This window comes from Stegodyphus dumicola, chromosome 3 (genome assembly GCF_044657685.1).
Source record: "Stegodyphus dumicola isolate Sdum_Otavi_A_Nest chromosome 3, ASM4465768v1".
Classification (NCBI taxonomy): Eukaryota; Metazoa; Arthropoda; class Arachnida; order Araneae; family Eresidae; genus Stegodyphus; species Stegodyphus dumicola.
The window spans coordinates 91502592-91526399 of NC_140770.1; the positions used below are offsets into that span (position 1 = coordinate 91502592).

At 33.3% G+C, this 23808-nt stretch overlaps 1 protein-coding gene across 1 annotated transcript in view; it reads right to left on the bottom strand.

The window, feature by feature from the left end:
- Window positions 1–210: 210 nt before the first annotated feature.
- The window catches only part of LOC118201037 (major facilitator superfamily domain-containing protein 6-like), a 35968-nt gene continuing 12370 nt past the window's right edge, over window positions 211–23808 (bottom strand). The window contains exons 3-5 of the mRNA XM_085812354.1: window positions 21646–22974; window positions 11170–11319; window positions 211–369 (exon numbers count right to left, since the gene is read on the bottom strand). Of these exons, the coding sequence (XP_085668480.1) occupies window positions 311–369; window positions 11170–11319; window positions 21646–22974 (1538 nt within the window). The 3' untranslated portion in view covers window positions 211–310. The remainder of the gene's footprint in view (window positions 370–11169; window positions 11320–21645; window positions 22975–23808) is intronic.

Here is a 23808-nt window from a genome sequence, read left to right on the forward strand (position 1 = left end):
AAACTGATTACTCTGGTACTCTGTACAAGGTACTGTTTTTGGTAAAATAACAAACCTGCAATTTCTTGAAATTCTTAACTGGGCATCTATCTTTGATCTTTTAGAATTTATAATTCTACAAAAGTTTTTGTTAAAGTTTCGTATTAAGACATTTCAACAACCTTGGAAATATGGAGCTTATTTTACGAGAAAAAGAAAACACATGTGATATTTATTTGAACTGTTTTTTATTATAAATCTAAATTCGTTATAATTAATGTACATATTGTTAAATGGATCACTAAATTAAATTGCATTAATCCATTTCTCTTTATAAATGCGTGCAGAATATGACTGACTTGTTCATAGCTTGCTTTTTTGTGTCTGCATCTGAAAATGAATAAAACAAAACTTGATGTATATATTTAACTGTAATATTTTAGACAATAGTTAGTTATTAAAATTCTGAACCATTTAAAATTAGAATACAAATAAAATTTCCCAGACTCGAATTTTCACAAAAATATCTGGAGAACTTCTGCTACTTTAAAACTGCAAATAATACAATTTATTTTATTGAAAATCTTACTTTTCACACTATTTTACGTTTAGTAAAATGAAATTTGAATACTACGTGAATACAGGGTGTATTAAAATCTTAGAAGGCCTAAACATTTAAAGTTGTAGTTAATTTACGTGTCTATGGTTACTGGAAATTTAGTGAAGTGCCTAGCTACAATTCGCTCGTCTTCTTGTAGCTATAAAATATAAGTCCAAAGAAAGGGTTAAAATGCCCTTTTATTCACTCAAAGAAATACTACAGAGGGCACCTCTCGGACTCACAGGAAAGCCTCCACTTGGACTTTAACTTGAGACAGAAAATAAGGAACTAAGCTAATTATATCTAGCTAAACTTGAGCTGAAGCTGTACAAATATAATTAACCGAGTTGGCCCGTAATTAAACCTCGTCGGCGAATACTAACAGGCACGTAAGACTATGACTTTCTGATAACGTAGTATCAGAAAGGCTTAAGGCAACGACATGGCTCAAAGGTAGAACACGCTTTACTAAGAACTTCTGAGCTTTTCCATGGAAGTGACTAATCTTCGCATTAGATATAGGTTCTACTTCATTTACATAAAACGTGATATTGAAATCTCATTCTGGCAGGGAGCTGTAGGTGGAAAACAAGAATTTAAAGGAAATAGCTTCAAAATTAAAAATAACTATTAGAAAATTAAAATAGTAATCCCTTCAACTTCATTACCTAATTCCAAATATAAACAAAAATAAAAGTAAAATAAAATTGCATGTTTTGGAATGGAGCAAAATCTTTAGTAAAACTGAAAACAATGTTAAATTTTTTCGCAGAATCTGTAAACTGAAAAGCGAAGTTGCTATAAGCACGATGTAATCAGCAACAGGGGTAGGATTGGGACGGCTGGGACATATTCTTATATCATGCGATATAAAAGTTACTCTCACCATCATATGAAGGAGGAGCGGAAGGAAAAAGTCACTCTGTCTTTAGTAATAAATTGAATCTAAAATAAACTTAACATTATTAAAAATATTTAAGTAATATCGCAATGATTTGCTATCTTTCATTTATGACCTGCATTTATGAGTTGCTATATGCATGAAAATGAATAGCTCGTTCCTTTCTACATATCGCCTTTTGATTGGTTACATTTCATCTAGACTGAATGCTTTAAAATAAATGTCTGGCACTTAAAAAAGTCAGCGCGTTACGCCTGCCCAATTTGGCCATCGAATATGATCCGTAACAAGAAAATTCTCGAAGAGATTAACAGCAATGCTCAATACTGCTCAGAGCAGACCTCAAGGGCACCAGCTGGGAAATAACTATGAAGCCCAACTCACTTTCAGGGCTTTTCCCACTTGTACTTCAATGATTTCAGGTACTCCGAACTCAAGATAATGTAGCAGATCTGTATTTTATGAATGCGCTATAAATCAATCCTAATGCTTTCGCTGAAAAGTGCTCCAATACAGGTAAAAGCAAATCAGTGCAAGTTTTTACTTGTTTACTTGTTTGCACGATCGCATTTCTGTCTATATAATGCATTTTCATACTTAAGAATTAAGGATCTAGAACTGAAAATCAAATTCAATTGCAAATGAACATAAACCTCATTACAGAGGCTGTTCACACATTTTTAGAAAGATTTCAATAAAGAAATACAAAAAAAAAAAAAAAAAAAAAAAAAAAAACACCTCTTGGAATACGAACTTTTGGCAGCTGCTTATTTAAAATCAGAAATATCGTATTCTACATTTAAATGTGTTTTTCTTTCAAAATGTCGCATGTAAACAAGATGTGGATTGAAGGATATGTTTTTGCGCTTTTTGAAGAGAAATATTCCCTTTCCATAACTTAAAAACATTGTGAAATGTATGGTATTAAAATTTCAGAGTGCAAAATAAACAACATTATTAATAGGAAAGGCAGAAACCGTCAATCAATACATCTACTAGGAAAAAAAAGACTCTAAACGGATTACGTACCGTTTCTAATGTTTCTAACGTTAAATCATTGGTAACAAGAGAAAATTCGCCAAGGCAGGAATCTAATGGGAAATCTTTAAAATTCATCTGTAGCAACAATAAGTAAAACAATAAACCAAGATTAACAACTTAAAAGAGCTAAAAAACTATGTTCACCAGCTTTTGCGGAGGCATGTGGCTCAACGCAGAACAATTTGCAGAACCCTATATGAAAACTATTTAGCAAGAGATAAACGGATATACATTGTGAACTTATGAAGCACGAGTTTCCTAAATAACTACGACAAAGAAAGGTATATTTTCTCTTACAATGGGAAATTAAAAATAAGAAGAATACAAAAATATTAAAAGCAACTCAACGTACTATGCAGAGAAAGTTTTACGTCCGTTATTCAGAAGGAAAATTCGATTTCTTTATCTCAATCAAAAAAATACATTTCTCCGGGATTCTTATTTATAAGAGAGCTCCGCCACTTCTTTTATGTACTTGAGCAGAATTTTGGCAGAGATCTTGAAAATTTTATTTTATTATAAGCGTGCCTTGAAAACCGATTTTAACTTCTAAATAAATACTGCTTTTCTCTGGGAAACAAGCCCTCTGATGATCGAGTTCAGAGAATAGAAAAACCCTAAGCTCTGTCAGAGGCCTTTCTTTTCCCAGGAAAGTGTAATGAATTTATGAGAGCGGGTAGGGTTGTAACATGACAGGCCTCCTCATGGTGCACCCTACAATTAAAACTAAATCTGTCACAGCTTTGCCTCGCTTCCTTGTTCTTTTCAGTATTTGGATTGTATTACATTATGGATGCGAATTTTGCAATGGAATGCCGGTGGCCTTTTCCAGAATAAGAAGACCCAGATTATGAATTTCACTCATTCTCAAGATATTGACTTTTCACTGTCGAAGCTAACCTCTCCTTAGATAATTTATATAGATATTCATTCCCTGGTTTTTATTTGCATCTTCTACGAAAATCAAGAAGAGTTGCCAGTGGCTGATAGGCGTAAGGGAAACATAACATAATCTTTTTCTGTCATTAGTGATCTAAAACATGCTATCGGAGCTGAATTGACCAAACTTAATATCTGAAAAGACATCGATGCCTTTACTGTCTTTACATGCTATAGCCTTTCAGGCAATAAGAAGTTAAATTTGGCAGCGTTTCCTCCCCTAGAAAATGCTTTTTTGCTGGATATTTAAATGAACACAGCTAAAGATGGGGCTATAATGATAGTAATGCCGCAGGCATAGTCATGAAGGATTTTTTAAACTCTAACAATAATAATAATAACAGAGAAATAACAGCTTATATATCTTACATCAGATCCTGCCTCTTGGTTACACTGTAATGGTACTCAAATTAATCCTGATTTAGTCACTGAATCTGAAGATATTGTTGCGAATACTTTTAGAAATGTCTTACATGACCCTGGCTCGGGTCATCGAATGATCATTACAAATAGTTCATTCATATGCGGAAGGAACAAACCCAAAATTTTAAGCAATTGAAATATTAAGAGAGCGTAGAACTGGAAGAATTATAGAAATGATCAGGAGCAAAATCTTCGCAATTTTGATCTCAATGTAGATAAAAGTATTGACGCCGCCATCTCTCGCTTTTGTTCCACTATTATGGAATCAGCAAAAAGTGGGTCCCAAGAGGCAAAATAAAAAGATTTAACCCCTTTTTTGACCCATGAGCTAGAAAATCTTAAAAAACAATCTGTAAGAGCTCGTCGTCTGGCGGAGGAAGCCAAAGACACTGCCCATGTTCGAGACTGGAGGAAAAGCATCGCACTGTTAAAAAGAGAAATTAATGTGGCGAAGCGAACTGCTTTAATAATTTTATCAACAGCATTGCTTTTAGAAGAGATGGAAAGAGAGTACATTCGTTTTTAACAAATTTAAAAAAAACTCTGTCCCTGAAGCAGTAAAACAGCCCATGATGATCTTTAATAAGAGTGTCTCTAATGATAAAGATATTGCTAATTCTTTTGCGAAGTTTTAAGATTGAAAACTGATTTAAAAGAATCAACGTCATACTAGACAAAATGTAAAGCCTCTCCTACAGAAAAATAAGCCAAGACATTTGGTCTTCTACTCCAGTTTTACTTTGGCGGAACTCAATGGGGCTATTTGTCTGTTAAAGTGTGGCAAAAGCCCAGGACCGGATAAAATACATGCCGACTTTTAGAAGAATATCGGACCTACTGCTCGTTTGGCTGTTCTTGCGTTACTGAATAGAAACTGGCACAGCGAGGTTCCCTCTACTTGGCTGAAAGCCACTGTTCTTCCTAAATTAAAGAAGAATAAACCTAGTGATCAAATTAACAGTTACAGACCTATTTCCTTGACCTGTATTTTGGCTAAGGTCATGGAGTGCATGATTATATCAATGTTGAGTTGATTTTGGAGCATAATAATTTATTATTTTCTACGCAGGCCGGTTTTACAACTTGTAACTTTACAGCTCAGCAAATTATCTGCTTTAAGCCAAGACGTTAAAAGGCTCTCTAGATAAACGTAAGTCCACCCTGGCAGTTTTTGTAGACTTTAAATCCGCCTATGGCAGAGTCTATCACTTAAAGCTTATTGTAAAACTCCACTTCCTTGGTGTAGAGGGCAAAGTGCTGGCCTGGATAAAAATTTTTTTCAAACAAAGTTTTATAAGAGTTCGCTTACGGCCAGAGCATGTCCCTTTTTAGACAAACGAAAACTGGTCTCCCTCAGGGCGCTGTAATGAGCCCTTTATTATTTAATATTTATATTGTTGCGTGCGTACGGGTTCGTTACGAAATGAATGCACAAGTCCGATGAAAAATGAACAAAAATTTATTATTATCTCAACAAAAATGCTTAAATTTCCTCAAATTATCATGCAGTATTACAATATCTCACAGTAGTTACCTTTTAACTACTCAAATGTCCAATAGAACGTAATTCAAAACAGCTAAAGAAAGCTAATCCGCGAATTCGCTACAATCAACAAGAGCAGTTTTCTAAACAACAACAAATTAAGTAACTACTCGAACTGAAATCGAAATCGAAATCTAGTGAATGGTTAGGCGGCATTACTTTAACCGTCTCTGTTGGAGATATGTCCTAAGGCGTTGGGAAGAATTAAAAATTAAGGTGATTTACACCGCACCGACAAAGGTGAAGCAGGAACATGTGCTAATGCACGTGAGTTGGTCACGTAGACTTTGGAGAAGGAGGGTTCAAGCATCTGGCCGCCGTACAAGCTGTGATGTATCTTCACTAATTGAAGAAAGATGATACGCCGAGGCCAGTCACGTGGGTGGTCACCCACCCAAGTACTGACCCCAAGCTCTGCTGCTGTAAACAGGGGAACCTGTGTGTTGAAAAAGTGAAAAGAAATCGTAAACATAGTGAAATTCCCTCAAATGCTTCTAAGCTGGTGATTACTCTTCACTTTCAGCAAATCTCATCAGTGTCATGGCTGCTTTGAACCCGGCAGTAAACTTCTCAGCCGTGGTTTTTGCAGCGCGGATCTTCTCAACCTGCTCAACCATACTGTTCAGAAGTTTTTTGATTTTTAGGATCTTGGATCCAGTTTATGATATCCTTGTACTCTGTGGGTGGGTTTTCTAATTTTTTCTTTACTCTATCACTGTAGAGAGGTTTCATCTGGGTTTCATCTGTCTTCCTCTGTTTCGATGAATTTCGGAAAATCTGCCGGCGTAGGGATCTTAGCTGCTGGCTTCGCCTGCTGCTTCTTTGCTTCATGTACACGGGGCAACCCCTGTATGAACTTACATGCGGTAGTGAGCAGAAGATGCACTTAGGTTTTTCTTCTGGCTTTAGAGGGCATTCTTTACTTCTATGGTGCTGTCCACACTTGCAGCATCGCTCAGGATTTGAGCAAAGATGTTGCGAATGTCCATATTCTTGACATCTATAGCATTGAATTACGCCTTTTTTCGGGGCAAACTTCTCGATCTTGACATTAACACTTAACATATCGTTGAGTCCATGAATTGCACGTCCTTCCTTCGTTTTCTTCAGCTCCAACAGGAAAATCGGAAGTTTCTCGATAGCGTCTCCTATTCGTCTGGAAAACTGCTTGACTTTACTTATCGGGAATTTCCTTCTCTCCAGATCTGCCTGGATTATTTCTTCCTTCATCGTCGATGGGAGGCCCTTAAGAACAACCTTAATAGGTTTTTCGCTGAGTAACTGGAAAGTATGAAATGGTATATTTCTTTTCTGCAAAACCAGAGTTGCTTTTCTGTAATCGTCTACTGACTTTAAATTAACATATAGTAGTTTCATTTTCATATCGGTTTCGAATTCTTCACTGCAGGTATTGATAAGGATTTCATGAATTTTAGGCCAATCCACTTCGCTTTGCTGGAAAACTATTGGGGGTGGAGTTTCCTCTTTTTCGGCTCCTCCTTCTTCTTCCATACCTTCTACTTCACTTAGCTGCTCAAATCGATTTTCCGTCGTAACTTCCATTGGAGCTTCATTTTCTGATACTTTCGCGGTTTTCTTAGGAGAAATCCATTCTTATTCCCTGCTGTCTGTTCCTCTTTCAGTTATCTGCCCTGGATAAAATTTTTTCGTGAATGTCTCTACATCCATCTAACCCTTAGTTCTTTTATGAAAGTAATTGCAAATTACGCCAAATCCAAATTTCGCAATCTGGTCCCGGATTTCTTCTTCAGAACATGACTTGAATTTTGGGATGTCCTCATCATTTCCCATTGATAAATCTTCTGGTGTCTGTTCATCATTAGCTTCTCCATTCGGTGTTTGAATGTCTCTTTTTTCCTTACCAGGTTTTACATCTTTCTTTTTACTTGGTTGTTCGCTTTCCCTATCTGACATAGTTTTCGCCTTTTTCGCTTTACTTTTCTTTTCTTTGGCCATAAGGATGAAATTCTCTTTCTTCAATGGATAGGTCTTGTTGGTTTTGGACGAACGCTCGCTTCGGTAGTCCTCTTCATCAGAACTATCGAATGGTGTCCTATAAAAGGACATTTTTGTTTTTCGGTTTCGCAAATCAATGACTTATTAATAGACACAAAAATTTTTGACAACAGCGTACGTTTAGAACTCCCAGTAGACGGTACTCGAACTTATTTATTTATTTATTTCTTATTCACCGCAGGTATACAACTACATTGAGTTTTGACCTGTTCAATCTGTGCAACCTATGAAGGCCATTCACGGATTTTAGTACATTAAGGTGCTACTGCACCTCGCCCGGGGGGGTGACATTAGAACAAGGTGCAATCATTCCGTGGCGAAGTCAAGCTGAATATACGAAAATTGGGAAATTAGTACTTGGAAAACAAAATCATCCAGCATTCAAGTCCATGCATGATGCATTCGGTCAGGATAGTAGCGTAAGGTTACTGAGATAGGGTGCGCAGTCCAGCAGCGAATCAGGAGTAGAACCACAGCAGTGGGCGTGGTGAGATCACACAATACACAGTCCTTAACACATTAATTAATTCAGAGTCTCTAGCCTGCTTCCAAGCAAATAGCCAATTTTGGCAGTAATACAGTACTTGGTTAAATAAGGATAGATAGAGCACAAAACACAATTTCATATGTACACTATTTACATATTTACATCACCACTGTACTCGAACTGAGAAGTTTTCCTCCTTTTATAAGATTTTTAAATAGCGTGCGAGAATTTTCTGGTACTTTCTCGAAATCAAAAAGACATATTTATTTATTTAATGTTAAATGCACGTGCTCTCGTATTTTTAATTTTCCAGCTTAGCTTTCTTCTTTTAATATTCGTCACGCGCTGTACTGCGCGGGAAAATTGGTTATCAATTAGCGGTAGATCTAGACCTTGTTCAAGAAATGAATTTAATGTGTGTGCTTTTGTGTCCTCTTGAATGCTGTGACTTCTCTGCATATCTTGAACGTGACAGGATAATTGATGAATTGATGAGATGCCCACTGCCCATATCAGAGCCATTGCTTATGAAACTACTGAGAGAAGATATCCCAGTAACCTCTGGATCCATGTTTACACTGATCGATCCATGATTAAGCGAGGTACTGCAGCTGATGCAGGAATCTATTGCAACCATTTTGCATTCTATAAGGCAGAAGGAAGAGAAACTATCAAATTTTGATGATGAAGTTGAGGCTATATTTATTGCGCGCTCGGAAGAGTAATATCCCTCGGGCTGTTATTTTGTCTGATAGGCTGTCTCCAATAGCAAAGTTTTCACTTTCGGACTAATTTATGAATGTAGAAAGGTTATCAACACTAAATTGTCTCGTAGTGGATTCCTGCTCATTGTGGCATCGAGGGAAATGAAAGAGCCGAATTCCTGGCAAAAAAAAAAGGAACTATTTTACGTATACAAGCCACTAATAACCATATGACTTTTAATTCTGCAAAACTTCTAATTAAATTAGAATTTAAGAGGATGTTTGCCTCATACATATCAAATGAAGCTGAGGGAAAGGCCTGGGAGTGTCTCACTAGTTCAAAGCCCGTTATTCCAGATTTTCCTCGTCTTGTAGCTGTGGCGTTATTTAATCTTCTCACTGGGCAATATTGCTTGAATGCCCATCTTTTTGAAATTCGACTTAAGGACTGTTCAGTCTGTACTCTTTGTAAATCTGGACAGTCTATGGATAAAGAGCATATTGAGGAATGCACTGCACTATTATCTTTTAATTCTATTGTTCTTAAGTATTGGGAAGCAAGATCAAGACTAATGGCTCAGTGGCCGAATATCTGGCGTTTTTATAAATAAATATGACAGCAGGTAAATTTTCTGTTCCTGGAAGAATAGAAGAGGAGCCTTTTGGAAGGATCTAATTTAATACGGTGGATGAAAATTGTTACTTGTACACAACTTTTCTTTTGTGCTCAGTTCACAACTTGGATTTCGGAGGACGACGCATATGATGAAGAAAAGCTGCAGAATATTAACAAAAAATTTTCGAACTACAAAACAATGAAACAAGGATTAAATCACCTGAATTTAAAGGGGCTGTATACCTTCGAAGACTTTTTTTTAATTTTTAAGTTTGTGCATTTAATTTTGGCTTTAAAGTAATTAATGATGAAAAAAAGGAAGAAGCTGAGTTATTTAATCACCATTAACTTTCTATTTTTGGAGTAAAGTAAGGAAACAGGAAAATAAAACAGCAATATTTACAATAAATTAGAAACGCTGTGTTAAAAATTGTATAATATATTTTCATACTTTGTAAAATGCAAACCCATCATAATGATATTCTCAAGGAGGTTGACTATTATTTTAAAACTAAGAAGTTATTTAAATTTTTTAAGCTAGAATGTGTAATATAACAAAGAAAAAGCATATTTTCTCATTAAAATTCATGTTTAACACATAATAACTTTATAGAAAATGCATTTATTCAATTAGTAAATAGTCTATCTCTTTACATAAAGTGTTCGAAACATGTATACCAAATTTCATAAGATTTCAAATATAAATTTTAAAGATATTGTGTTTCTTGTTAGGATTAAAACACGAAAAATAAAAAAATGAGATAAACGCATTTAAAGAATTCAAACACTCGATTATCTACTTTTAATCAGTTTCTAAACTTAAAACTCCCCTGATTTTTTTAACTAATGCCGTTTTGTTTTTCAGAATTCCCCCCCTTTTTTTTTTCTTTTTTGCAGGTTTTAAAATTTTTCTCTGCTTTTTAAAGCCAAATCAGGGAATGTCGTTTTGCTTAATCGACACGGTTAACATCAAACCTTTCAGACTCGTTTGCAGTGTAGTAACCAATATCTATACCTAATTTACCATATCTATACCTAACTATACCAATATCTATCTACACCTATAAAACTTAATGAATATTACTTAGTAATAATTAAAAAATATTGCTAATCAGCAATGTAAGCACAGAATCAAAACACGAGCGAAAATGCGTTAGTGAATTCATAACACACAGCTTCAAAATATGCTAGAACTTTGTTTTGTTGCTTCCATAAAAATACTTTTTGGTGTTTAAAATGCAATTAAATAAGCCCCGAAAATAAAAGTAAACAACTCTGACACATCCTCTTCGTCCTTTTAAATATTTACGTCTTGTACACTTACGGTATGCTTTTCGAGGACAAGGTGTCAAATAAAGTATCACAACTCCGGTTTAAATGAACGTAGGAACAAAATTCAAACAGGTTTGGAAACATAGTAAATAAGACTTTCATCGGGTATAAGAAAAAAAAACAGAAAAAGAGTTTTTTGACTAGAATCTCGGTTTCTAAGGTATACAGCCGCAAAGGAGAAATTTATTGAAATGGAGACTCACTAGCTTCTGAAATTGATAGAATCCAACATGAATGTGAAATGGCGATCATTCTTCCTCAAATGATGCTTAGAGGCAATTAATAAAACTTTTAGAAATTTCTCGCAAATACAGGTTGTTAGCAAAATATCAAAGATTCCATCTTCAATTTTTTTCTTTTTAGAATCTCACCAAATGCTTTAACATAATTAGTTCTTATATAAATTATGAATTGCAAATGAAATTTACATAAAATGAAATTATCTAAATGAAGGCTTTGACTCAACTTACAGTTTCATTTCTTCCTCCCCCCTGACAAAATATTCTTTCTATTTTCTTGAGTGAAAGCTGCAAAATTCACGACACATGCACTCTATCTTTATTTACCTGGATCTGTGTTTTTGCTGTTCGTCGTCATATGGATAGCATAATGCAATAGACCACAAAATATGCACAACACTCCAGCCCAAAAAAGAGTCTTTCGTCCACCGAGAAAGGTGAAACCAAAACCACCTAGTAAACTTCCTGCTGCGATACCTATAAAATAAGTGTATGATAATAAGAGAAACAATTAAAAGCTGAAATAACAAGGTGGCAAAAACAGATGAAATATGCTGATTTATGTAAAACTTTTAACATTTTTGTAACTTAGTAAACTTTTGTCATTTAGTAAACTGTAGTAAACTGAATTAAAATACTAAAATCAATAAATAAAAAACAGAAAGTTTAAATAAAAATTAGCAAGCAAGTATTTAAACATTTTACTGCATGGAAATAAAATAAAATTCTAATTAGATTGAAGTTTTAAATAACCAGCATTTGACATTCGTTAAAGGCTGATTTTAAGCATAGGAAAATTCTTTTATGAAACATATCTAACAGCTGTAATAATTTTGAAAATATGGTTATGCTGTAAGGTTTTTATATTAATTAGTACAGATATCACATTATTTACTGTAATATCCAGATATAACATTATTTTACTGTAAGATTGTACTTGATTCTTTTCACTATCATACAAGTGACTCAGTCTTAACAGTAAGCCTGGCGACTTCTCGCACAGGCGTGAAGAATAATATCATAGAAGAAAGTGTGTAAATAGCCCTTTTATTCTCAAACTCTTTCTCAAAAAGTTACGTACTTTAGACTCACAACAGCACCAACTGCTTGCCGTGAGAACTTAAGGATAATTTAATAATAAATTCAAAAGGGTAAATAGTAGTGCTAGACAGCACAATTTACTTAAGGCTAACAGGCTGACTCAGCAGCCTACACTGGCGATAGACTTAGAAAACGGGCAGAATGTGTAGCCGCAAGTAAGATTAACAGCTGGAAGAAATTAAAATAGTTGGTTATTCAAATTAAGGGAAATTCTACATAGTATCATTTCAATTTTCGTCATCTTTAAACAGAATGTAAATTATTTAATATATATAATATCATAGTTCTTGAGTTTGGGAGACATTCTTTGGCAGCTAAAGCTAAATAGTTTCTTTGTTACACCTCTCTGCTAATAAACTGATTTATCGGCTTTAGCTTTGCCAGTCTCATTTGATTCATGAATATAGAACCGATGTAGAGCTTTAGATGCATGTTACTTTACATTCTTTATGAATGGAACATTTGTTATACGTCTACTACAAGTAGCAGATATTAAGTTTCTGTTATAGTATAGTTACAAAAAAGGCTGAAGTGAGAATAAACAGATTTACTTTAAATAATCCCTTAAATTTACCATTTTAGAAAGTAAGATGGGTTATAAATTGTCTGTCTTCTTTTACGGCTGGCATTTAACAGTATACAACATTCTTAAAATGAGTCCTGAAATTTAACTTTGAATTTAAAATTAAGATTCGTCTTGTATCATGGTCCTGTTAACGCAATCCGAGATCCCAATAATGGCGCTCTTTAAGTGCCTTGTAGTACTGTGCTCTTTAGTGGCTTGTAAATATTTGCATTACTTTTATGGAGAAAACAATATCATGAAGAGTTTTTAGATGATTTGAAACCCTCTAAAAATTAGAGCATTGCCTTCGTCTTTGTGAATTTAGACAGTAATCCGGATCTGTCTTTGGTTTTCTTAAAGTAAAATTACTTGAAATGAAGAATAAACGGCACTCATTTCATTGATCTTATTTTATTCTTCATACCACAGACATCACACACATACTTATATATAGTATTTTAAATTATTTAATGCAAATCATTTAAAACAAATACAAAACTCCCCTTGTTTCAGAAAGTATGCCACGAGGCTCACAAATGTAAGCAAATAACTCAGTAATACAAAACAGATATAATACAGCAATAATGTATAATATCTAGCTATGGAGAGAATAAGGAATATACTATAATAATAATATAGATACTATAATAAGGATGCTAAAATATACTATAAATAATAAAGTTATCATAATAGTACTACTCAAAAAAATCAAAATGATAATAATAATAATAAAATAATACGTAAAAATAATACTAATACAAAGGAAATATGATGCAACAATAATATAATACATTAATACATAACGTAATCATATATAGATTCTGGCACTTGCATATAACCTGCAGTGCAGTAAGGTATGCTCTAAAGCTTCCACAGCATTACCACAAGCACATTCCACAGGTTACGATATTAAAACGAAACACGTAATTTCTAAAATTCCCAGGACCAGTTAAAATTTCAGTTATATTATAATCTGGTTGAATGTGCTTACACTTAAAACGTTGAAAACCTTTGGGAAAAGCATCTTTGCCCACTGGGTCATCGAAGAAGCAAGGTATTCAGCATACCAGTCAACCACAGTTTTATCCCAAGAAACATGCTTTCACTTGAAAGACTTGGGAACAGATATCATTAACTCAATATCACCATAAGTGGTTTGCTTTGCCAATCAGTCAACCTTTTAGTTAAAGAGAATAGCTTCGATCGTAAGTAAAATGAATATCTGTAGTTTGTTGAAACGCAAGTAGATTTCGAGTGTATTTCCACCACAAGTTTTTATGTTAATAGTATATCATGTAGAAGAAAGAAGAAAATAAAACTGTATAAATAAGATATTAAAAGTCTCATTATGATAAGAAGTTTAGCCTAGGAAACAGAATATTCATCTGGTATTCTATGTTGGACAGTTATGTTCTCTTTTCCATCTTCATAGATAACAAACAAGCGCAAGGCGAACCTTTCAATTCAATTTATTACCATCAGTGAAACAAAGGGTTCTATGTTTTTGAAAAGAATCATTATCATGGATAACAATTGTCATAGGTATTTTTTTGTCTGAAGAGTGAGGCAAATTTGAAAAAGGAAGCACCTTATTCAAGGCATTGCAAAGGTTGTCGCTTGAAAGTTTACCTCTAACATCAAGATCTTTATTAAATCAATAGGTTAGAGACCAGAAATAACGAATGCTGCCTCATAACTAACAATCTTGTCACCCCGTATAATCGGAAGGTGAAATCGTCTTGAAACTCTTCTAAGAAGTGTACAGTTTATTTTCTTCCTTAAAGAATTTCTTCAAGCTCTTGAGGCATATTAAATGAGTGGTACAATGGCTTAGTTATAAATCAGTTTCAGAACTCAGTTTTAACCCCATACGTGTTCTTTGAAATACGCAGTATACCAAAAAGAACTTTTACTGGATGTATAAGAAATATGATATTTCCACTGCAGTTTATTGACCACAACAATTCCTGAATATTTGGTTCACTGCACTTCTTCAGTAGGCTCACTCCCAAGAGTTAAATCAATATTATGAGAAGATATTGACTTTCATGTATCATCATAATTTTGAATATTAAACTCAAGCTTGTAGAGTTTTGACCATTCGTAAATATAGTTTAAGATATTCTTAGAATGAACACTTGTGTCATTTATGCTCTAAACACTGTATCACTTATATTGAGACCTCGCAAAGTTTGAATAATTCCGAAATTCAGGCCACTAGTAAAATGAACAGGAATCTTTGTTGTACAGGAAGAAGTTTCCCCTTTTAAGAAGCTCTTTATTGCATAAAGCAGGTGAATTGAATTAGACAGCTTAAAATATCAGCGTATTTTGGAGAATTACAGCCTTTTCTCTTTATTCGTCCTTTTTACTGCTAAGAGGATATAAATGATTCCATTATTCATTCAATAATTATAATGGGTATTTAGTTCTTCCTGGAACGAGAGCGCATAGGATACAGGAGCGATTTTTTAGACTTTCAGCTTGTGTTCAGGAAGTAATCAAGCTCTGAGTAAAAGTTGACCTAACTTACGAACTGACATTTCCATTAAGTCGCGAAAAGTAATAACTGAAAAATTCTTCGGCGTCCAATTCGTAGCACCTGTGTACTCGGAAGAGAAAAATTCAGAAACAGAAAGGAATTATACTGATGTTGGGAAAGACAAGATCCTGTAGCAGACAACAATGTGGAAGACAACATATTGAATACGAATGACTAACGAAATGAGGTAATAAAAGTAACTAGTTTCAGACAGGCTAAGCAAATAATTCCAGAGGAGGATACTGGAAAGTTTGACTAGAATTAAAAATACCAATATTAAATATAATAGCCAATCAAGACTTCAAAATGAACAAATCTATAGTCCATCTACGAGAATACATATTAATTAGGTTGGACTTCTGTTGCATGTTTATTCAGATGAGAATTTCTCACATGAATGAGCGCACAATGGAACATAAAAATGCAAGTGACATAGAGCACAATGAAGATCAAGTTGATTTCGAAATTCTAAAATTTCTGCTCATAAAATTTCCTGAATAAAAATATCAGTTGGATGACATTTGAAGAATGACTTAAAAGGTTTAGCATAAGCTTATCCGGAATTTTTGGTCGAGAATTACAAAAAAGTCACAAAAAAATTTCAGTATGAGGAAGATTACTCTCATCCATATTTTTCAAGGTCGTACAAAATGGTTAAAGCAGCTATCCTCAAATTGCCAACACAAATTCCAATACGAGATATTGAGGTACGACTCAACAAATATAATAGTCTATTTCGGCCATTATAATACATCAATATGGAACGATAATAATGCTATAATATTCTTGATTGAAATAGAAAGAAATAAAAGATGACAGAAGAGCTATGAAAAGGGAGATATATTAAGAGATTTTTAATAAATGATTAAAAAAATATTATACCAAGTTTTCGACCGTTTAAACAAGCACTATACCGGAATCTGTCAATATAATCAAAAATCACATTAATTCTGTTCTCATATGCAACAGTGGCTTTTATTTATGATATTAGTTATTATTCTATCTTACTAACATCTATTTATAGCCCTCTTAACACTCATCTCAGTCAAACTGACATGAACTATGTCATATCGACGATTTACAATGTTATAATACGAGGAATACGGATGCTAAAACCTCATTTAGGACTGCAAAAAAAATAATATTAATGGAATATTCCTAAAAGCGTTTTTGAAAGTCACAAAGGATTAACGATTATAAGCCATGAGAACCATCTTCTTACTATCGAAAAGTCGGTTACTGATGTTTTGGATATTATTATCGATGAAGGTTGTTTATCGCTGAAGGTGGTTTGTATGCAGAAAGGGACTCAGATCATTTTCCACATAGAAAATTTACACTGCATTGTGTTGACACAAGCCTTCCTCTTTTAATCAAAATACTAACATTGCAATTTATATATTAGATAAAAAAATTCAGACTGCAATAAAAATGTCTAAATATATATTTTCAAGACAAAAAGAAACATATTTTCTAACATCCTTCTGCAAAATATTAAAGAAAAAACAGAAGATGAATAATATCACGGAGAAAGAGCTCTGGATACTGTGGTCAAATAGAGGAACTCCTAATCTAAAAATTAAAATACGTATATATACACACAAAAAGAAGAAAAAGAAGAAAAATCATCTCAATGACTTAAATGTCAAATTCTAATGCAGTTTTAAGTTCGGAGTTGGTTTCAGATTCTTTTAAATTCAGTTATCATGTTCAGATACCACACTGCACATGAATAAAGTAAGAGATTTTACTTTACATTTATACAATAATAATATAATAATTACATACAGTTAAATGTTAAGCAGTTTAACTAATATGTATTCGATCATTGCATCCAAAACCTACAAACGAAAGTTAAACATACTTATCTAGAGGGTAGTATTTTATTATTAACAAAGTTTAGGCCCTCGTTTTGCAATCAGTACTGCAATAATTCGTTTTTGAGTGATTGACACAAGTTTAAATCAATCATTAAAGATATTTAAACCCTTTTTTCATGCAAAAAAGTGGTTATTTCACTTTATGATTTCTAAGAAAAAAAAAACAACTTTTCCAATAATTTCCTCTAGAATATTCCAAGTAACTTCAACGGTTTTGAGACTGGAAGACTGTGCAAAAAGTGGAAGGTTTTTCAAACTCTCTTTCGTGTCCCTCAAACCATTCTCTGATGAGTTTTGCGGCATGAACTGGGGCATACTCATTCTGATACGTTACGTCATTCGGGATTCTAAGTTTAAATAATCGGGTGGATTTCATCCATCGATAAATCTTGTAAATCTTGACAATCAATGTTACTATCAAGAACAATCAATATTCTCAGATATCTCCATGAAATTGTGGTTCAACTTATTAACAATCTATTTCTATGCTCCAAACTGTGTATGAGATTATCCAGATCATGCACTTCTAAATTAGTTTTCGACGCATCGTTTTTACATTTCTAAAAATTCGAAGGATGGAGTAGGTAGATTCATAGCTGAACAATACACATTTTGCATTGCGCAAATTTTATTTCCAAGATGTTCTTGAAAGAGCATTTGCCTTTGTTATCGGAGGTTCCCTGTAGTTGTCTGCCCATGAATATTAACCCTGTGAAGCTCCATGAAGGTAGGTTTTAGAAATAGATGTATACAGAAGAATGTTCAGTTCTATCATAAATCTGACTAGTAACTGTTTTGTTTTCCTGTTGCATTTTCTTACATTTTAGCATCATTAACATCTTTTCTCGGCTATTACTTCAATGAGAAAGTTCTTCGCTATTCTTAGTGAAAAGACATACTGGATATTTTGGTAATATGTAAATGCTAAAAAACATACTAAAAATGTAGAATCGCTGTAGGAAGGTAGAATTGCTGTCGCGAGGTGGCTACGCATCCGTTGTTATCTTCACAACTTAACCGAAACATGATCTTGATCTTACAGAAACACTTACAAACGAATTTCGTAACTTGCTACACTTGGCAGATGGAGAATTGTTAATGCTTGTATCCTCAAGCTATTTTTTCTTTCTTATTACTGAAATAAATATGGTATGTTTCTATATTTTAATTGTATTTTTCGTGCTTTCAGTTTGGTTTATCCTTTTCTAAGATGAGGAATTTTCATGAGGTGAGAAAATAGGGGGACGTACGGATCCGTAACGAAAGCGGACAGAGTCGATGTCCACTTTCAGTCTTGGGAGCTGAGTCGAAAAGGAATACAATGGACTTTTAGCCTAAACTTCTCCCCACACTTAAGAAACTTAACCCCCACCTAAGGTCCTTGATTGCTCGATTTGCTTAGCTTGGCTGCACATTGGCGATAACTTGCTAAACTTGGCATATTAATGAACAGCACTTTTTCCTTCGATAGAACAATCGAACAACGGTAAAATAAAATTCATATGAATTTGATTATGTTTAAAATTAATTATAAAAAATTAAAAGACGCAAGTTAGTTTTGCTATACTCTTTCGAGCATGAAATTACCAAGCAGCTAACTGCAAAACAAAATCCACAGGGATAGGAGACTGATTAGCAATAAGCTGTGATTTAAATTTATATTGAAAACGAAAGATCTTCGCGCAAATTCACTTAAAAATCAGATACAAAAATACTCTGCACAGCCTGACTAACTCGTTCCGCCATTATTTCACACCGTTTGAAATCGGACTAACTGAAAAACTAAATGCATACAAAATATGCTAATAAATTCTTCCCCCCCTCCAAATAAAATTTTTATTTCGAGTTTTTCAACAAATAAAACGCAGTTTATAAATTCAAATGTTTTTATTACGAATAATTTAAAAAAAACGCATATTTAAAGTTATTCACATCTTATTATCAAACAATTTCAATATCGATGTTTGCAGATGTTTATTCAGCCTTCATTTATTTCTTTGAGACACTTCACTTCAGTTTGTTGTAACTTCTGTGTAGCAACGAACTGTATCGTTTACCGTTAAGTAACTGTATATTGTAGCAATTAGTTAAATTTTAAAAGCAAAATAAGAGTTCATGATTAGAAAGAAACATTTCACATAAACTGATAAGGACTCATAGTTTTTTTGATTAATGCTGCTGTTTATAAATTATATGTTTATATATTCTTATTTCTGTTATCCTGCATTGAGGAAAGTACGTTTGTGCTCTAGACAAATTTTAAACTGAAACTATTTTATTCGGTTATAAAACCTATTTTTTATGAATTCCCGTTTTTATCTCTTTATCACTGCATAATTGACAAATGATCTTAAAAAGAGTAGACAAATAAATAATAAATGCTGGGAATCATGTCCAAATATCTGTAGCTAATTTTCAAATTTGTATAAAATTTTTTAAATCAGTAGTTTCTAAAAATTTGATTTTTTATTTAATATAGCTCAATAATTACTACGCCGTAATAATCAAAATATTTTATCAGTTCATGAAAATTTATTTGCTCCTCGATATGTGAGAAAAAATACTATATAATGTTCTAATTATTTTAATCAGACAAACTCTTAATTTTGTAAACAGTGGAATTATAAACAAATAGGTTTTGTTAAGCATTGCTATAATTATAGTTCGTGAGACAGTAGTCCAGTTATTTCGCACATTGTCAAGTCTTTTTGTATTCTGGCTCACTGATAAACTTTATTACTAAGAGTTTTACTTCAGAACTTCTGGATAGAAATAGGCAAATATCCGGATATCTTGTTTAGGAACAACCGCATCTCAAACAAATGGAGAACTGGAGATTACTTTCTCCACTCATTTTGGTTCTGAACCTTCTTTACAACTTCTGTTTTTGCCACAGACAAGATTTGTCGAAACTTATGGCATATGCTTTTGTCATCAAATATTGTCAACTCTTTCAATGATCTGGTTTTGGGAATCCTACATTTTATGAATTTGCTTCAATAGATATTCTTCTAGAAGCCAATATTTTCATGTTACTTGTTATGGGTTAACCAATTAAAGGAAACCAAAAACTTCCAACAGCTGTTCGTTCAAAATTAGATTGGATCATTACAGGAACATTATTATTTAATTTTCATGTGAACTCTTGCATATCGGTAAGTAATGTAGAGTTAAATACTGAGGAATTAGTTAAAAAATTTTAGACTCAAAACAGTCTCGAAAGAAATTTTCTGTTGAAATTCGAAGTAAAGTGTAAAGAACATTAAAGCTGTCATAACAGAGACAATGCAGGAGATATGTAGTAAGATTACCATTCAAGACATCGAAATCAGAATTATGGAATTCAGAGGAATTAGCTTTGAGGAGATTTTTGCTGTCAGAAAATAGGTTGGTTAATAAACCTGAACTGTATGAATTACATAAAAATTTTCTTGATGAATATTTGCTTTTGCAACATATGGAAGTCATATTTGATTCTGAAACTATCCTTCCAGTAGTATATTAGTTATTTCACCATTATATTAGTATTAACCCATTAAACACTAGCACTAAATTAAGTGTTGTGTTTGACTCATAGGTAAAAACGTCCAGCGGATATTCACTTAATGACCTGCTGCATGTAGGCACTAAGATCCAACCATAATTATTCGCATTCTTGTACGATTTAGAACATATCCTGTTACTATTTACGTAGTTATAGAAAAAATTAATAGAAAAATTCGTGTACCTCAAGAAGATATAAATTTCCACAGCATTGTTTCGAGAAATCATGTGAATCAACCAGTTCAAGACTACAGATCGTCTCCACAGGCTCAAGAAAAAGATCAAACAAATGGAAACAAAGAGCATCCGCCAAAGAAACGAAAGGGTGAAAAGACGAAGTGAATACTGCCATCTAGCGTGAATAAAAAAAGCAACTTGTCGGGCAAACGCAATAGTTGGGTAAGTGGTGTCGAGCAAACGTATTTGTCGAGCAAGTGGCGTCAGCTATTTAAGCTGCCGTGCATTTGAGTGTTAGGCAAATGACCTGATACGTATTAAAACACACTCACACACACGCACGCACACATATATGCACAGATGAAGAAGCTAAAATTAATTTCTTCTGTTATTACGTAATGATAATAAACGTGTATTTACATATTTAATTTTAATTTCTTAATTAAATAATAATCACCATCTTCCACAGAAAAGTTTGTCAATGGATCAAAAAAGATTTTGGTTTACTCCTTATCGTGATTGCTATTCAATTAGAAAAATCATATCATTTAGCCATTAATTGAAGATAACTGCTTAATAGTCGCCCATAAATAGAAGGAAAGATTAAAATAAAAGTAATTTAATTGTACATTAATATAGTATAAGAAAGAGAGAATTTATGTTCAGAAATGTTCCTCACACAGTAAACGTTGCTGCAGTTTAATGTATTTTAGGGACTTTAGGGTAGATAATAATAATAATAATAATAATAACCAGAACTTCCAATTACATTCTTCATAACTCAGTATTAAATTATAGAGTTAACTTTATATAAAACGAAATTAAATTCAGTACGCAAGTTTCAAACCACCTGAATTAAACATTTGCGGGGAGGCGGGATTAAATCTCAATAAAAAACTCTTAATTTTCAGTTACATCACATTTTATACCACATGTTTCTTTTTTCCAGCAACTTGGAAAAATAATTAGTGTGCGTCTAAATGAGAATTTCTTACCTAAACCTTCAAATGCTCCACTAGCGAGTCCTTGAGCCGTAGCTTCAGTTCCTTTTGGAGCGACTATCTTGGCATAGGAAGTCATTGCAGCATAGAAACTCCCATAACAAGCTCCTTGTAAAATCTCTATAGGAAGAGCCAACCATGGGTTCGTTAAAAATGAATAAAATATAAATTTTAATCCAAAAGCTATAAAAGCCATAAGGAATGTATTCACGTGTCCTATTTTGTTAATGATCCATCCCGAAAAAAAGAAAAATGGCAGTTCACCCAAGAAGCACATGACTGCAACGACTAAACCTAAAATTAGTTGGCTTGCATGTAAAGTTCGCAAGTACCAAAATAAATACGTTCGTGATAAACCAGTAGCAGTACCTATAAAAAAACAACACAGAATGAATAAAATTATTCTTAATTTTACAAGCAGTTTTCCAACATCTTTACAGATGTTCTTAGATCTTTCTGCAGGCTTTAAATGCAATTTATTCACAATTGGCATATCTATAATAAGAAGAATGGCGAATAAGTAAAAACCGGCCGAAAAATCATAGACATTTGACGTTCCTGTAAATATATCGTTCAAAAAGCCTATTAACGCAGAGAGAGGGCCCCAGGCTATGGTGCCCCACATACGTTGTTTACCATACAAATGAGGCTGCGTGCCAAGTGCATTGTAGCATGCTGCGTCAGATAAAGAAATTAGAGAGCCGTAAGCTGTATAAGCTATAGCTACTAGACCACTGAACAAGCATAACTGCTGTAGCTGGTTGGTTTCACTAGTTTGATCAAAATATTCTGTAGAGTGGCAGTTTTCAGCACAAATACTATCTCCAAGAGAGCATTTCAAGAAGATTTTAGTAGAATTTGTATAATTGTTGAATAAACTCTCATGAAAGACTCCTTCGCCCACTATTTTTATAAAATTTCCTTCCTCGTTTTTGGCGTAATCTTTGCTTCTTGATTTAAATAAAACACAGGATGAATTGCAGTTATTTGTAGAGTTGCATATGCCATGTCCACAGTTACGGCCTTCGTAGTCAACCAAATAAGAATTTGTTTCGTAACATAATAGTGTAATGTTGGTGATGTTCACATTCATTTTTGTGGGTAATGGTATGAAATTAAGACTTAACACTGCTGAAATGCTTATAAACATCAAAAATATAAGTACTGATTTCATCTTTTGAAAATGATCAACTAGACTTCCGATAAAAGGACTTGTAATTGCTGTTATTGAAAAAATAACAGCATAAATAATTCCTACAGCGTTGGCTGATATTCCCAGTTGCTTTGCATACACAGGTAAGAAGAAGACGACTCCAGCATTAGCTATAGGGAGAAAAAAATAAAAGTGTAAATGCGGAGAGTTACATTCATAATTTTAACAATAGTTCTGAAAAAAAAAAAAAGATACAAAACAGAACTTGTGAAAAGAAAAATATGAAAATATTTCTTCTATTGTTGACAAAAATTTGAATGACAATAATTAATTAATAAATAAACTATTAAACCTTGCGTGAAACAATAATAAGCATATGAAATAATGTCATACAAAAATTAGCATATACAAAAAAATTAATTATAACTATAATTTTATTGTCTAAGTATCAAACAATTGTTGTCAACAAAGAGCACAAAATAATAATAAAAAATGCTTTATAAGCCAAAATTATAGTTCCATGCACACATACAATGAAACTTAACAGCACTGTGGGAGGGAAGGTGACTGAAGCATTTATTAACCAAACGAAACCTGAACATAATTTTCGTGTCAAATCTATCAATCAATTGAAATTTTTGCCCATGAAGGATAGAATAATTTCACCTTAATTAAGAAGAATTTATGAAATTCTTTCTGAACAAATGCTGTATGATAAGCACAGATATTTTAAACTGGAAATTAAAAAACGCAAAGATATATTAATCAGAAAAAAAAAAATGAAAAATTCCATCATGGCACTTTATTGCTGGGAAAAATGTTCCACTGGATATACCTGGAGAAATGATCATAATGTAATACCTGTGAGGTTTAAAAGGCTCAAGAAAGTCGCGAATGTCTTGCGATAATGGTTTTGATATTATGCTTATTATGCACCATATTGTATGTATTATTTTGTGCCAGATTATTATTATATTTGATTAAGTATTATATCACTGTTTGAT